The 16,307-nt window shown below is 35.9% G+C and overlaps 1 protein-coding gene across 4 annotated transcripts in view; it reads right to left on the reverse strand.

The window, feature by feature from the left end:
• Positions 1 to 16,307, reverse strand: part of INO80 (INO80 complex ATPase subunit) — a 208,662-nt gene that overhangs the window by 89,970 nt on the left and 102,385 nt on the right. For all 4 annotated transcript variants that reach the window (XM_077127478.1, XM_077127477.1, XM_077127475.1 and 1 more), the window contains exons 20-21: positions 13,487 to 13,654; positions 13,097 to 13,230 (exon numbers count right to left, since the gene is read on the reverse strand). In XM_077127478.1, coding sequence (XP_076983593.1) covers positions 13,097 to 13,230; positions 13,487 to 13,654 — 302 coding nt within the window. The remainder of the gene's footprint in view (positions 1 to 13,096; positions 13,231 to 13,486; positions 13,655 to 16,307) is intronic.

Here is a 16,307-nt window from a genome sequence, read left to right on the forward strand (position 1 = left end):
ATAGAAAAAACAATGGATACCTACAATGATAGATTCAAAGAGACAGAATATAGAATTAGTGATTTAGAGGATGGAACATCTGAATTCCAAAAACAAACAGAAACTATCGGGAAAAGAATGGAAAAATTTGAGCAGGGTATCAGGGAACTCAAGGACAATATGAACCGCACAAATATACGTGTTGTGGGTGTCCCAGAAAGAGAAGAGAAGGGAAAAGGAGGAGAAAAACTAATGGAAGAAATTTTCACTGAAAATTTCCCAACTCTTATGAAAGACCTAAAATTACAGATCCAAGAAGTGCAGCGCACCCCAAAGAGTTAGACCCAAATAGGCGTTCTCCAAGACACTTACTAGTTAGAATGTCAGAGGTGAAAGAGAAAGAGAGGATCTTGAAAGCAGCAAGAGAAAAACAATCCATCACATACAAGGGAAACCCAATAAGACTATGTGTAGATTTCTCAGCAGAAACCATGGAGGCTAGAAGACAGTGGGATGATATATTTAAATTACTAAAAGAGAAAAACTGCCAACCAAGACTCCTATATCCAGCAAAATTGTCCTTCAAAAATGAGGGAGAAATTAAAACATTCTCAGACAAAAAGTCACTGAGAGAATTTGTGACTAAGAGACCAGCTCTGCAAGAAATACTAAAGGGAGCACTAGAGTCAGAACCGAAAAGACAGAAGAGAGAGGTATGGAGAAGAGTGTAGAAAGAAGGAAAGTCAGATATGATATATATAATACAAAAGGCAAAATGGTAGAGGAAAATATTATCCAAACAGTAATAACACTAAAAGTTAATGGACTGAATTTCCCAATCAAAAGACACAGACTGGCAGAATGGATTAAAAAACAGGATCCTTCTATATGCTGTCTACAGGAAACACATCTTAGACCCAAAGATAAACATAGGTTGAAAGTGAAAGGTTGGGAAAAGATATTTCATGCAAATAACAACCAGAAAATAGCAGGAGTGGCTATACTAATATCGAACAAATTAGACTTCAAATGTAAAACAGTTAAAAGAGACAAAGAAGGACACTATATACTAATAAAAGGAACAATTAAACAAGAAGACATAACAATCATAAATATTTACGCACCGAACCAGAATGCCCCAAAATACGTGAGGGATACACTGCAAACACTGAAAAGGGAAATAGACACAAATATCATAATAGTTGGAGACTTCAATTCCCCACTCTCATCAATGGACAGAACATCTAGACAGAGGATCAATAAAGAAATAGAGAATCTGATTATTACTATAAATGAGCTCGACTTAACACACATTTATAGGACATTACATCCCACAACAGCAGGATACACCTTTTTCTCAAGTGCTCATGGATCATTCTCAAAGATAGACCATATGCTGGGTCACAAAGCAAGTCTTAACAAATTTAAAAAGATTGAAATCATACACAACACTTTCTCGGATCATAAAGGAATGAAGTTGGAAATCAATAATAGGCAGAATGCCAGAAAATTCACAAATACGTGGAGGCTCAACAACACACTCTTAAACAACGAGTGGGTCAAAGAAGAAATTGCAAGAAAAATTAGTAAATACCTCGAGGCAAATGAAAATGAAAACACAACATATCAAAACTTATGGGATGCAGCAAAGGCAGTGCTAAGAGGGAAATTTATTGCCCTAAATGCCTATATCAGAAAAGAAGAAAAGGCAAAAATGCAGGAATTAACTGTTCACTTGGAAGAACTGGAGAAAGAACAGCAAACGAATCCCAAAGCAAGCAAAAGGAAAGAAATAACAAAGATCAGAGCAGAAATAAATGAAATTGAAAACATGAAAACAATAGAGAAAATCATAAGACCAGAAGTTGGTTCTATAGGAAAATCAATAAGATTGATGGGCCCTTAGCAAGACTGACAAAAAGAAGAAGAGAGAGGATGCAAATAAATAAGATCAGAAATGGAAGAGGAGACATAACTACTGACCTCACAGAAATAAAGGAGGTAATAACAGGATACTATGAACAACTTTACGCTAATAAATACAACAATTTAGATGAAATGGACGGGTTCCTGGAAAGACATGAACAACCAACTTTGACTCAAGAAGACATAGATGGCCTCAACAAACCAATCACAAGTAAAGAAATTGAATTAGTCATTCAAAAGCTTCCTAAAAAGAAAAGTCCAGGACCAGATGGCTTCATATGTGAATTCTACCAAACGTTCCAGAAAGAATTAGTACCAATTCTCCTCAAACTCTTCAAAAAAATCGAAGCGGAGGGAAAACTACCTAATTCATTCTATGAAGCCAACATCACCCTCATACCAAAACCAGGCAAAGATATTACAAAAAAAAGAAAACTACAGACCAATCTCTCTAATGAATATAGATGCAAAAATCCTCAATAAAATTCTAGCAAATCGTATCCAACAACACATTAAAAGAATTATACATCATGACCAAGTAGGATTCATCCCAGGTATGCAAGGGTGGTTCAACATAAGAAAATCAATTAATGTAATACACCATATCAACAAATCAAAGCAGAAAACTCACATGATCATCTCAATTGATGCAGAGAAGGCATTTGACAAGATTCAACATCCTTTCCTGTTGAAAACACTTCAAAAGATAGGAATACAAGGGAACTTCCTTAAAATGATAGAGGGAATATATGAAAAACCCACAGCTAATATCATCCTCAATGGGGAAAAATTGAAAACTTTCCCCCTAAGATCAGGAACAAGACAAGGATGTACATTATCACCACTATTATTCAACATTGTGTTGGAGGTTCTAGCCAGAGCAATTAGACAAGAAAAAGAAATACAAGGCATCAAAATTGGAAAGGAAGAAGTAAAACTATCACTGTTTGCAGATGATATGATACTATACGTCGAAAACCCAGAAAAATCCACAACAAAACTACTAGAGCTAATAAATGAGTACAGCAAAGTAGCAGGTTACAAGATCAACATTCAAAAATGTGTAGCATTTCTATACACTAGAAATGAACAAGCGGGGGGGGGGGAATCAAGAAACGAATCCCATTTACAATTGCAGCTAAAAGAATAAAATACCTAGGAATAAATTTAACCAAAGAGACAAAAAACCTATATAAAGAAAACTACAAAAAACTGCTAAAAGAAATCACAGAAGACCTAAACAGATGGAAGGGCATACCGTGTTCATGGATTGGAAGACTAAATATAGTTAAGATGTCAATCCTACCTAAATTGATTTACAGATTCAATGCAATACCAATCAAAATCCCAACAACTTATTTTTCAGAAACAGAAAAACCAATAAGCAAATTTATCTGGAAGGGCAGGGTGCCCCGAATTGCTAAAAACATCTTGAGGAAAAAAAACGAAGCTGGAGGTCTAGCGATGCCGGACTTTAAGGCATATTATGAAGCCACAGTGGTCAAAACAGCATGGTATTGGCATAAAGATAGATATATCGACCAATGGAATCGAATAGAGTGCTCAGATATAGACCCTCTCATCTATGGACATTTGATCTTTGATAAGGCAGTCAAGCCAACTCACCTGGGACAGAACAGTCTCTTCAATAAATGGTGCCTAGAGAACTGGATATCCATATGCAAAAGAATGAAAGAAGACCCATCTCTCACACCCTATACAATAGTTAACTCAAAATGGATCAAAGATCTAAACATTAGGTCTAAGACCATAAAAGAGTTAGAGGAAAATGTTGGGAGATATCTTATGGATCTTACAACTGGAGGTGGTTTTATGGACCTTAAACCTAAAGCAAGAACACTGAAGAATGAAATAAATGGGAGCTCCTAAAAATTAAACACTTTTGTGCATCAAAGAACTTCATCAAGAAAGTAGAAAGACAGCCTACACAATGGGAGACAATATTTGGAAATGATATATCAGATAAAGGTCTAGTATCCAGAATTTATAAAGAGATTGTTCATCTCAACAACAAAAAGACAGCCAACCCAATTACAAAATGGGAAAAAGACTTGAACAGACACCTATCAGAAGAGGAAATACAAATGGCCAAAAGGCACATGAAGAGATGCTCAATGTCCCTGGCCATTAGAGAAATGCAAATCAAAACCACAATGAGATATCATCTCACACCCACCAGAATGGCCATTATCAACAAAACAGAAAATGACAAGTGCTGGAGAGGATGCGGAGAAAGAGGCACACTTATCCACTGTTGGTGGGAATGTCAAATGGTGCAACCACTGTGGAAGGCAGTTTGGCCGTTCCTCAAAAAGCTGACTATAGAATTGCCATACAACCCAGCAATACCATTGCTGGGAATCTACTCAAAGGACTTAAGGGCAAAGACACAAACGGACATTTGCACACCAATGTTTATAGCAGCGTTATTTACAATTGCAAAGAGATGGAAACAGCCGAAATCTCCATCAACAGAAGAGTGGCTAAACAAACTGTGGTATATACATACGATGGAATACTATGCAGCTTTAAGACAGGATAAACTTATGAAGCATGTAATAACATGGATGGACCTAGAGAACATTATGCTGAGTGAGTCTAGCTAAAAACTAAAGGACAAATACTGTATGGTCCCACTGATGTGAACAGACATTCGAGAATAAATTTGGAATATGTCCTTGATAACAGAGTCCAGCAGGAGGTAGAAACAGGGTAAGATAATGGACAATTGGAGTTGAAGGGATACAGACTGTGCAACAGGATTAGATACAAAAACTCAAAAATGGACAGCACAATAATACCTAATTGTAAAGTAATCTTGTTAAAACACTGAATGAAGCTGCATCTGAGCTATTGGTTTTTGTTTTGTTTTGTTTTGACTTTACTATTATTACTTTTATTTTTGTCTCTATATTAACATTCTATATCTTTTTCGGTTATGTTGCTAGTTCTTCTAAACCGATGCAAATGTACTAAGAAACGATGATCATGCATCTATGTGATGATGTTAAGAATTACTGATTGCATATGTAGAATGGTATGATTTGTAAATGTTGGGTTAATTTCTTTTTTTCCATTAATTAAAAAAAAAAAAAGAGAAGGGGTAATTGGAGCTGAAGGGATACAGACTGTACAACGGGACTGGATATAAAAACTCAGAAATGGACAGCACAATACTACCCAATTGTAATGCAATTATGTTAAAACACTGAATGAAGCTGCATGTGAGGTATAGGGTTTTTTTTTTTCTTTCTATTAATGTTTTAATTCTTATTCTGTTGTCTTTTTATTTGTTTTTCTAAATCGATGCAAATGTACTAAGAAGTGATGAATATGCAACTATGTGATGTTATTAAGAATTACTGATTGTACATGTAGAATGGAATGATTTCTAATTGTTTTGTTAATTCTTTTTTTAATTAATAAAAAAAAGTATAAAAAAAAAAAAGAGAAAGAGAGAATCTTGAAGGCAGCAAGAGAAAAACAATCCATCACATAAAAAGGAAGCCCATTAAGACTATACGGCGAGAAGACAGTGGGATGATATATCTAAGATACTAAACGAGAAAAACTACCAACGAAGAATTCTATAGCCAGCAAAACTGTCCTTCAAAAATGAGAAATTAAAACCTTTGCAGATAAAAATTCACTGAGAGAATCTGTGACCAAGAGACCAACTCTGCAAGAAATACTAAAGGGAGCATTAGAGACAGATATGAAAATACAGGAGAGAGAGGTGTGGAGAAGAGTGTAGAAATGAAGACTATCAGTAAGGGTAAAAAGAAAAATTAGATATGCCATATAAAATCCAAAAGGCAAAATCACAGAAGAAAGTACTACTGTACAGTAATAACACTAAATGTTAATGGATTAAACTCCCCAGTCAAAAGACACAGATTGGCAGAATGGATTAAAAAACAGGACCCATCTATGCACTGGCTACTTGAAACACATCTTAGGTCCAAGGATAAACATAGGTTGAAAGTGAAAGGTTGGGAAAAGGTATTTCATACAAATAGCAATCAGAAAAGAGCAGGAATACCTATACTAATATTTAATAAACTAGACTTCAAATGTAAAACAGTTAAAAGAGACAAAGAAGGACACTATGTATCAATGAAAGGAACAATTCAACAAGAAGACATTACAATCATAAATATTTATGCACCGTGCCAGAATGCTCCAAAATACATGAGGCAAACACTGAAAACAGAAACAGACACATCTACCATAATAGGTAGAGACTTCAATTCACCACGCTCATCAATGGACAGAACATTTAGGCAGAGGATCAATAAAGAAACTGAAAATTTGAATAATACAATAAATGAGCTAGACTTAAGAGACATTTATAGAACATTACACCCCACAACAGCAGGATACACCTTTTTCTCAAGTGCTCATGGATCATTCTCCAGGATAGACAATATGCTGGGTCACATAGCAAGTTTCAATACATTTAAAGAGATTGAAATCTTACAAAACACTTTCTCAGATCATAAAGGAATGAAGTTGGAAATCAAAAATAGGCAGAGTGCCAGAAAATTCACAAATATATTGAGGCTCAACAACACACTCTTAAACAACAGAGGGTCAAGGAAGAAATTACAAGAGACATCAGTAAATATCTTGAGGCAAATGAAAATGAAAACACACCATATCAAAATTTATGGAATGCAGCAAAGGCAGTGCTAAGAGGGAAATTTATTGTCCTAAATGCCTATATCAAAAAAGAAGAAAGAGCAAAAATTGAGGAATTAACTGTCAACTTGGAAGAACTCGAGAAAGAACAGCAAACTAACCCCAAACCAAGCAAAAGGAAAGAAATAATGAAGATTAGAGTACAAATAAATGAAAGTAAGAAAATGAAAACAACTGAGAAAACTGACAAAACCAGAAGTTGGTTCTATGAGAAAATCATTGATGGACCTTTAGAGAGGTTGACAAAAAAGAGAGAGGATGCAAATAAATAAAATCAGAAAAGGAAGAGGAGACATAACCAATGACTTCACAGAAATAAAGGAAGTAATGAGAGAATACTATGAACAACTTTATGCTAACAAACTCAACAATGTAGATAAAATGAACAACTTCCTAGAAAAGCATGAATAACCAACATTGACTGGAGAAGAAATAGATGACCTCAACAAACCAATCACAAGTAAAGAAACTGAGTAAGTCAGTAAGAAGCTCCCCCAAAAGAAAAGTCCAGGACCAGATAGCTTCACAGAATTCTTCCAAACATTCAAGAAAGAATTAGCAATTAAAAAATTGAAGAGGAGAGAAAGCTACCTAACTCATTCTACAAAGCCAATATCACCCTGTTACCAAAGCCAGACAAAGATAGTACAAAAAAAAGAGAAAACTACAGACCAATCCCTCTAATGAATATAGATGCAAAAATCCTCAACAAAATTCTAGCAAATTGAATCAAGCAGCATATTAAAAGAATTATATACCATGACCAAGTAGGATTCATCCCAGGTATGCAAGGATGGTTCAACATAAGAACCTATCAATTAATGTAATACACCATATCAACAAATCAAAGGAGAAAAACCACATGATCATCTCGACGGATGTAGAGAAGGCATTTGACAAAATTCAACATCCTTTCTTGTTGAAAACACTTCAAAGGATAGGAATAGAAGGGAACTTCCTCAACATGATAAAGGGAATACATGAAAAATCCACAGCTAACATCATTCTCAATGGCAAAAACTGAAAACTTTCCCCCTAAGATCAGGAACAAGACAAGGATGTCCACTATCACCATTGTTATTCAACACTGTGTTGGAAGTTATAGCCAGAACAATTAGAGGAGAAAAAGAAATACAGGTCAATAAAATTGGAAAGGAAGAAGTAAAACTCTCACTGTTCGCAGATGATATGGTACTATATGTCAAAAACCCTGAAAAATCCACAGTAAAACTACTAGAGCTAATAACGAGTACAGCAAAGTGTCATGTTACAACATCAACACTCAAAAATCTGTAGTGTTTCTATACACTAGTAATGAACAATCTGAGGGGGAAATCAAGAAAAAATTCCACGGCTCTGGCATCAGCTCCTCAGCATTGGACAAAAAAAAAAAAAAAAAAAAAAAGAAAAAATTCCATTTACAATTGCAACCAAAAGAATAAAATCTTTAGGAATAAACTTAACCAAAGAGATAAAAGACCTATACAAAGTAAACTATAAGAAATTGTTAAAAGAAATCACAGAAGACCTAACTAAATGGAAGGGGATACTGTATTCATGGATTGGAAGACTAAATATAGTTAAGATGTCAATTCTACCTAAATTGACTTACAGACTCAATGCAATACCAATTAAAATCCCCAAAACTTACTTTTCAGAAATAGAAAAACCAATAACCAAATGTATCTGGAAGGCAGGGTGCCCCAAATAGCTAAAATCATCCTGAGAAAGAAAAATGAAGTTGGAGGTCTCATGCTACCTGACTTTAAGGCGTATTACAAAGCAGCAGTGGTGAAAACAGCATGGTACTGGCATAAAGACAGATACACTGACCAATGGAATCAAATAGAGTGTTCAGATATAGACCCTCTTGTCTATGGACAACTGATCTTTTTAAGGCAGTCAAGTCAAGTCACCTGGGACAGAACAGTCTTCTTCAGTAAATGGTGCCTACACTACACGGGACATGACTCCCAGGGGTGTGGACCTTCCTGGCAACATGGGACAGAAATCCTAGAATGAGCTGGAACTCAGCATCAAGGGACTGAGAAAATCTTCTTGACCAAAAGGGGGAGGAGCAAAATGAGACAAAATAAAGTGTCAGTGGCTGAGAGGTTCCAAACAGAGTCGAGAGGTTATCCTGGAGGTTATTCTTATGCATTAAATAGATATCACCTTGTTAGCCAAGTTATAAAGGAGAGGCTGGAGGGAACTGCTGGAAAATGCAGAGCTGGAGCTGTGCTCTGGTGGCCATGTTTCTTGAAGATAACTGTATGATGATATGGCTGTCGTAGTGTGACTGTGTAGTTGTGAGAGCCTTGTGTCTGATGCTCCTTTTGTCTACCTTATCAATGGACAAGTAAAACGTATGGATTAAAAATAAACAGAGGGAACAAATGTTAAAATAAATTTAGTAGACTGACATGCTGGTGATGGGTGAAGGGGAGGGGTAAGGGGTATGGTATGTATGAATTTTTTTCTGTCTTCTTTTTGCTGCTTTTTCTGAATTGATGCAGATGTTCTAGAAAATGATCATGATGATGAATATACAACTACGTGATGGTAGTGTGAGTTATTGATTATATAAAAAGAACCGTATGATAAGAATGTGTTTGTATGTGGTTATGTATAAAAATAAAAAATAAATTAAAAAAGAAAGGGAGGGGTAAGCGGTATTGTATGTATGAATTTTTTCTTTTGTCTTTTTATTTCTTTTTCTGAAAGCAAATGTTCTAAGAAATGATCATGATGATGAATATGCAACTATGTGATGATATTGTGAATTACTGATTATATATGTAGAACGGAATGATCATATGTTAAGAATGTTTGTGTTTCTTTGTTATTGTATTTTTAAAAACATTTAAATTATAAAAAAAATAAAAATAAAAGTAAATGGTGCCTAGAGAACTGGATATCCACATGCAAAAGAATGAAAGAGGATCCATGTCTCACATCCTATACAAAAATTAACTCAAAATGGATCAAAGACTTAAACATTAGATCTAAGACCACAGAACTGTTAGAAGAAAATGCAGGGAAATATTTTATAAATCTAATAACAGGAGGCGGTTTCATAGATCTTACACTGACAGCACAAGCATCAAAGAAAGAAATAAATAATGGGAACTCCTCAAAATTAAACCCTTTTGTGCATCAAAGAACTTCATCAAGAAAGTAAAAAGACAGCCTACACAATGGGAGACAGTATTTGGAAACAACATATCAGATAAAGGTCTGGTATCCAGAATATATAAAGAGATTGTTCAATTCAACAACAAAAAAGACAGACAACCTAATTACAAAATAGGCAAAAGACTTGATCAGTCACTTCTCAGAAGAGGAAATACAGATGGCTAAAAGGCACATAAAAAGAAGCTCAACTTCCCTGGCTATTAGGGAAATGCAAATCAAATTCACAATGAGATATAATCTCACACCCACCAGAATGGCCATTATCAATAAAACCGAAAACAACAAGTGTTAGAGAAGATGTGGAGAAAGAGGCACACTTATCCATGGTTGGTGGGAATGTAAAATGGTACAACCGCTGTGGAAGGCAGTTTGGCGGGTCCTCAGGAAGTATAGAACTGCCATATGACCTGGCAATACCATTGCTAGATATCTACTCAGAGACATTTGCACACCAATGTTTATAGCAGAATTATTTACAATTGTAGAGAGATGGAAACAGCCAAAATGTCCATCAACAGACGACTGGCTAAACAAGCTATGGTATATACATATGATGGAATATTATGCAGCTGTAAGACAATTAAGTTTTGAAGTATATAACAACATGGATGGACCTTAAGGACATTATGCTGAGTGAGATTAGCCAAAAACAAAAGGACAAATACTGTATGGTCTCACTGATATGAACTGACATTAGTGAATGAACTTGGAGAATTTCAACTGGTAACAGAGATCAACAGGAGACAGAAATAGGGTAAGATATTGGGTAATTGGAGCTGAAGGGATACAGATTGTGCAGCAGGACTGAACATAAAAACTCAGAAATGGACAGCACAATACTACCTAATTGTAATACAATTATGTTAGAACACTGAATGAAGCTGAATGTGCGAATGATAGAGGGAGGAGGACTGGGGGCACAAACGAAATCAGGAAGAAGATAGATGAAAAAGACTGAGAGGGTATAATCTAGGGATGCCTAGAGTGCATAATGATAGTGATTAATGTACAAATTTAAAAATGTTTTTGTATAAGGAAGAAGAAAGGAATGTCAATACTGCAGGGTGTTGAAAATAGATGGTGATAAATATCTTAAAATTTTAACTTATGTGTGAGACTAAAGCAAAAAATGTTTATTTGGTACAAAATTTATATTTTGACTAGTGCAGTTCCTAATATGACTTATGTAGACAGCTTAACTGAACACCATAAGTATGTGGAACCTTGAATAGGGCATAAAACTTTGTAGGTTTGTCCAGGGTGATAAATCCCAGAGTGATTTGAACAGTGAATAAAACAGTATTTGCAAAGTCCCCTTGGGGGAATGGTAAGAAAGGGGGAAAATCCAACTTCCCCAAGTGGAAAATTCTTGATATTCTCACAAGCAGTGGGGTGAACCAAAGCAATAGCCTGAGCCCCCAATCCTGGGGTGTGTTCATATGAAACTTAACCCCACAAAGGATAGGCTAAGCCTACTTAAAATTAGGCCAAAGAGTCACCCCCAAGAGAACCTCTTTTGTTGCTCAGATGTGGCCTCTCCCAGCTAACACAACAAGCAAACTCACATACTCTCCCTCTCTATGTGGGACATGATTCCCAGGGCTGTGAACCTCCCTGGCAACATGGGACAGAAATCCTAGAATGAGCTGGAACTCAGCATCAAGGGATTGAGAAAACCTTCTTGACCAAAAGGGGGAAGAGCAAAATGAGACAAAATAAAGTGTCCATGGTTGAGAGATTTCAAACAGAGACAAAAGTTATCCTGGAGGTTATTCTTACGCATTAAATAGATATCACCTTGTTAGTTAAGATGTAATGGGGAGGCTGAAGGGAACTGCCTGAAAACGTAGAGCTGTGTTCCAGTAGCCATGTTTCTTGAAGATGATTGTATAATGATACAGGTTTTGCAATGTGAGTGTGACAACCTTCTGTCTGATGCTTCTTTTATCTATCTACCTTATCGACAGATGAGTAAAACATATGAAAAAAAATAATGGGGATCAAATGTTAAAATAAATTTAGTAGATTGAAATGCTAGTGATCAATGAAAGGGAGGGGGGTAAAGGGCTATGGTATGTACGAATTTTTTTCTGTTTTCTTTTTATTTCTTTTTCTGAATTGATGCAAATGTTCTAAGAAATGATCATGATGATGAATATACAACTATGTGATGATATTGTGAATTACTGAACATATATGTAGAACGGAATGATCATATGTTAAGAATGTTTGCATTTGTTGTTATCTTTAAAAAAATTAAAAATAAATAAATAAAAAATAAACTCAAGAAACGTATCTCAAATTTTAGTTTCTTTAGGCTAATAAGGACTATTATTTTGATGATACTATTTATATTGTTCCTCTACAGAAACAGCTTTCTAAATCCATGGCTCTCAAACGTGGGTTTGCAGAAAAATCTTCTAGTAATTTCTTACAAAATCTAGAACTCATCCTAACTCAAAGCTTCAGAACGGGCTCACAAATCATTTTTTCTGAATGGAAGTAGTCTCTAACATACTACGTTTTTTTTTTTTTTTTTACATGGGCAGGCACCGGGAATCGAACCCGGGTCCTCGGGCTTGGCAGGCAAGCATTCTTACCTGCTGAGCCACCGTGGCCTGCCCAACATACTACCTTTTAACATATTTTACTTTTACTGCTGACTCTGAAAAGACTATGGAGTATGCTACTTCAATTCTCCAAGAGTCTCAGAAGGTAAAAGTGATGAATTTGTCATCCAATTAGTTCTCCCATAAGTGCTAGTCCAAGCAAAAAATAAGCCACAAATGTCCTATACTCATGTACACACATTCAAATCCTTGATTATGCACTACAAACCAATTTCAGTGCTAGAGAAAAGACATCGGCTGCTCTCTCTTGGTGCAAGTACATACTTGAATACAGGTGTACATTTCTGATTTGGAAAGGCAAGAAAAGAAGATGGCAAATGGAAGTGCATCGAGCCTTTAAGGTTATCTAGTTAAGTCCTTGATCAAATTCCTACCACAAGATGCCTCATAAATAGTTGTTCACTCTTCAAATACATCATTTCTGGGGAACTAAAAAGCTCTCAACTAAATTTATGTACTAAGCCAGAAACCCCCAAACTACAAACACAATTTTAAGAGTAAACAAATATTTTTTTTTTGTTTTTTTTTAAAAACATGGGCAGGCACCAGGAATCGAACCCAGGTCTCTGGCATGGCAGGTGAGAATTCTGCCACTGAGTCACTGCTGCCCACCCAAGAGTAAACAGATATTAATATTTGCTTACCTGTCTCGTGAATGGTTGAAGACCCTGATCTGTCCATGACGGTATATAAACTTTGAAATCTGATATGGCTTTAGGGAAACATGAAATGGAGACCAAGTTTCTTGCCGTTCAAATAACTCTGGGTGATTACATACCTAAGAGGAAGAGAAATGGTAAGACAACATTGTCATGTGCAGATACCACTTTAAGCAATGACCGAGGACTCCAAATTATGAATGTTTACTTCTACGAATATATACATTTCCATTTTCATATTCTTTTAGCAGGATTGTTTTAAATAGTCCAATTACCATCACAATAAAAATGATATCCTTTATTTAGCATCAAGGCCTTTTTCTTGAAGTGGATTAATTAAGACAACTCCAAGGCAGTTGACCTAAACTCTTTTACCTTCCTAAACTGCATGACCAGATTCATGAGGCTGCTGGTGGTATTCTGTGCTTGCTGGGTAGAGCCCATAGAAGACTGCAATAGGTCCTCAATGGAAATTTTGTTCTTCAATGCCTGGTACAGCAGCTTCTGTCGACTAGTCAGTTGGCAGTACATTAGAATCTCAATCTAAAAAACCGTTAAGAACATTTATATTTAGAAAAATAGTTTGTGAGAAAATTCAGTATCAGTTTAAAATTGAAAACACATGCAAACTAGATTAGCATTGAGAAAACAACATACTTATGTGAACTCAATTTCTTTATCAACTTGTAATATGGACGATCATCCAAAAAAATGATCTTTCCTTGACCCTCTTATCACTCTACATGCTTTCCCTGGGCAACTTGCATCGTCAATAACACCAACTACTACTCATCTAAATGACTTGACAAAATTGACAGTATACCTCAGAGGACCTGTAGCAACTGCAAATGCAACACAGAAGCAAAAAAATTTTCTGTGCAATTCACTATATTTTAACAGCATTACCCCACACTCAGTTGCCCAAAGAAAAACTTTACCCAGCTCTGGTTTTTCTCTTCCTCACACCACATGTTCCAACCTTTCCTACATTTCTCAACTCAATATGGAGATTTACCTCTAACTACCATTTCTGTTCATTCCCACCTCCTTAATACAGGCACTCATCCTATTCTTGGCTTTTCCTGTCTATAGTCTCTCCTGGTTCTAATATACTTAGCACATAAATCTATAAAGTAATTCAACTACTGAAAAATCTTCAATGTACATTATCACCTGCAGTAAACTATTAAAACTTCTCCTGTAGGCATAGAAGACCTTCAATAATCTAATGCACCTTACTATCCCAGTCTCATTATCACTATCAATATGCTCTTCTATACATCTTAGCCATAACAGTGCGTATGCTGTTTGCCAAACATGTTACATACTTAAATGTTGCTCTATTATTGCTCATGCTACTCTCATTACCTAGCAACCCTTCCAACCATGTTAGTCTAGTGAATGCAAATTCATCAACCAGGATGTAGCTCATAGGCTTTGATGCCTTCCCTAAACAAATGCTCTCTCTAACAGAACTACTTCCTTTTCTATGTTTCCATTATATTTCACATAGATAATCATTACATCCTTTTCATACATTATTACAGTTGCTGGTTTGAAACTGTTATGTACCCCAGAAAAGCCATTTCCTTTGAATCCTAAATTAATCTTGTGGGGCAGTCATGTTCTTTTAATCCTGATCCAATTTTGTAGGGTGAGATCTTTTGATTAGGTTGTTTCCATGGTGATGTGACACCCCCAATTGTTTGTGTGACCTTTGGATTAGCTGAAGATGTGACTCTGCCCATTCAAGGTGGGTCTTAATTAGGTTACTGGAGTCTCACGGAGAAAGAAACCATTCAGAACTGACAGCGACACAAACATTTGGAGATCAAGACAGAAAAATCATGGGTGCTAAGCAAGAACTCATGGAACTCGTCAGAATCTGTAAAGAAGAAATCTCCTGCCCCAGGAGATGCTAACCTAAGAGATGAAATCCAGAGTTCTGCCTGTGGGCAGCTAAGTGAGGGCCCACAGACAATCTGAGAGGAAACCAATGGAATCAGAAGCTGGAAGCAATGGAACTGGGAACAAAGACCAGCAGACACAAGCCACATGCCTTCTCATGTGATAGACATCAGCCTTTCTTTAGAGCAAGGTATCTTGCTCTGGATACTTTAGTTTAGACATTTTTAAGCCCTTAGAACTGTAAACCTGTAACTTTATAAATCCCCCTTATAAAAGCCAAAAAAAAAAAAAATGCCCAAATGGAATCTGAAGGCTGTATTCTTTGTATACCAATGCCTAGCAGCTCAAGAAGCGTCCAATAAATGTTATTATTTTATAGTAGAGATTAGAAATACTAAATGCTTCAAGAACTTAAACTATGCTCAGTGGTTAAGAACCAAATGTCTTCTGACCACTTCCTTATTCACCACTAAATAACAGAAATTATAACTCTGCTACTGTTTTTAAAGAAATTTCTGATGATATAAAAGCCTCAATGATCCATTATTTTTACAGAGTTTTTCTTCTATCATGTAAACCTGTGTGACACTGGTACTATGGTTCTTACTTAAAAACCAGCCAGTTTCACACAATTAAAAAAAGGAATACAACAGAGAGTACTCTCTTTGAAGAAGATGTTTCATAATTTTCCAAAGAGTCACCAATTTCAAAGAAGATCCAGGCTTCTGGGAGTGATACAGGAGATCACACGGTATTATCATGAATCTGGGAAGATCTTTACCAGGTAAAATCTGTGGAAGATGGTGAAATCCCAAAGGACTGGGAAGTGGGAGAAAAAGAAGGACAATGGGAGAAGGAGTAACAGGATGCAATAAAAAACTTCAGAAACGTGGTAAGGGTCCCCAAAAATGATTACAACCTAAAGAACATTTAAATGTCTAAATCTAAGTCTCAGTTTGCAAAAATACAGGAGACAGAGGGACATATTAGACAACACCACAATGATGTAATCATTAAAATTCAATATGTGGAAAACTCTACCAAACAACAATTCAGTTTAACAAAGAATTACAAGGAAAAAAAAAAGGAGGGATTAAAAGATATTTAAAAGAGATATCATCCAAATGCTATGATGTGTGGACCCTGCTTATATACATGCTTGTATACTGATTTCTACAAAATCTTTAAAAAAAAGAGAGAGAAGCAGAGAGAAGGAAAGAGAGAAAGGGGCAGAAAGAGAGAAATACTCACAAAGACAAATGGGAATATCTGAGCATCAACTGGTTAG

This window comes from Tamandua tetradactyla, chromosome 14 (genome assembly GCF_023851605.1).
Source record: "Tamandua tetradactyla isolate mTamTet1 chromosome 14, mTamTet1.pri, whole genome shotgun sequence".
NCBI lineage: Eukaryota > Metazoa > Chordata > Mammalia > Pilosa > Myrmecophagidae > Tamandua > Tamandua tetradactyla.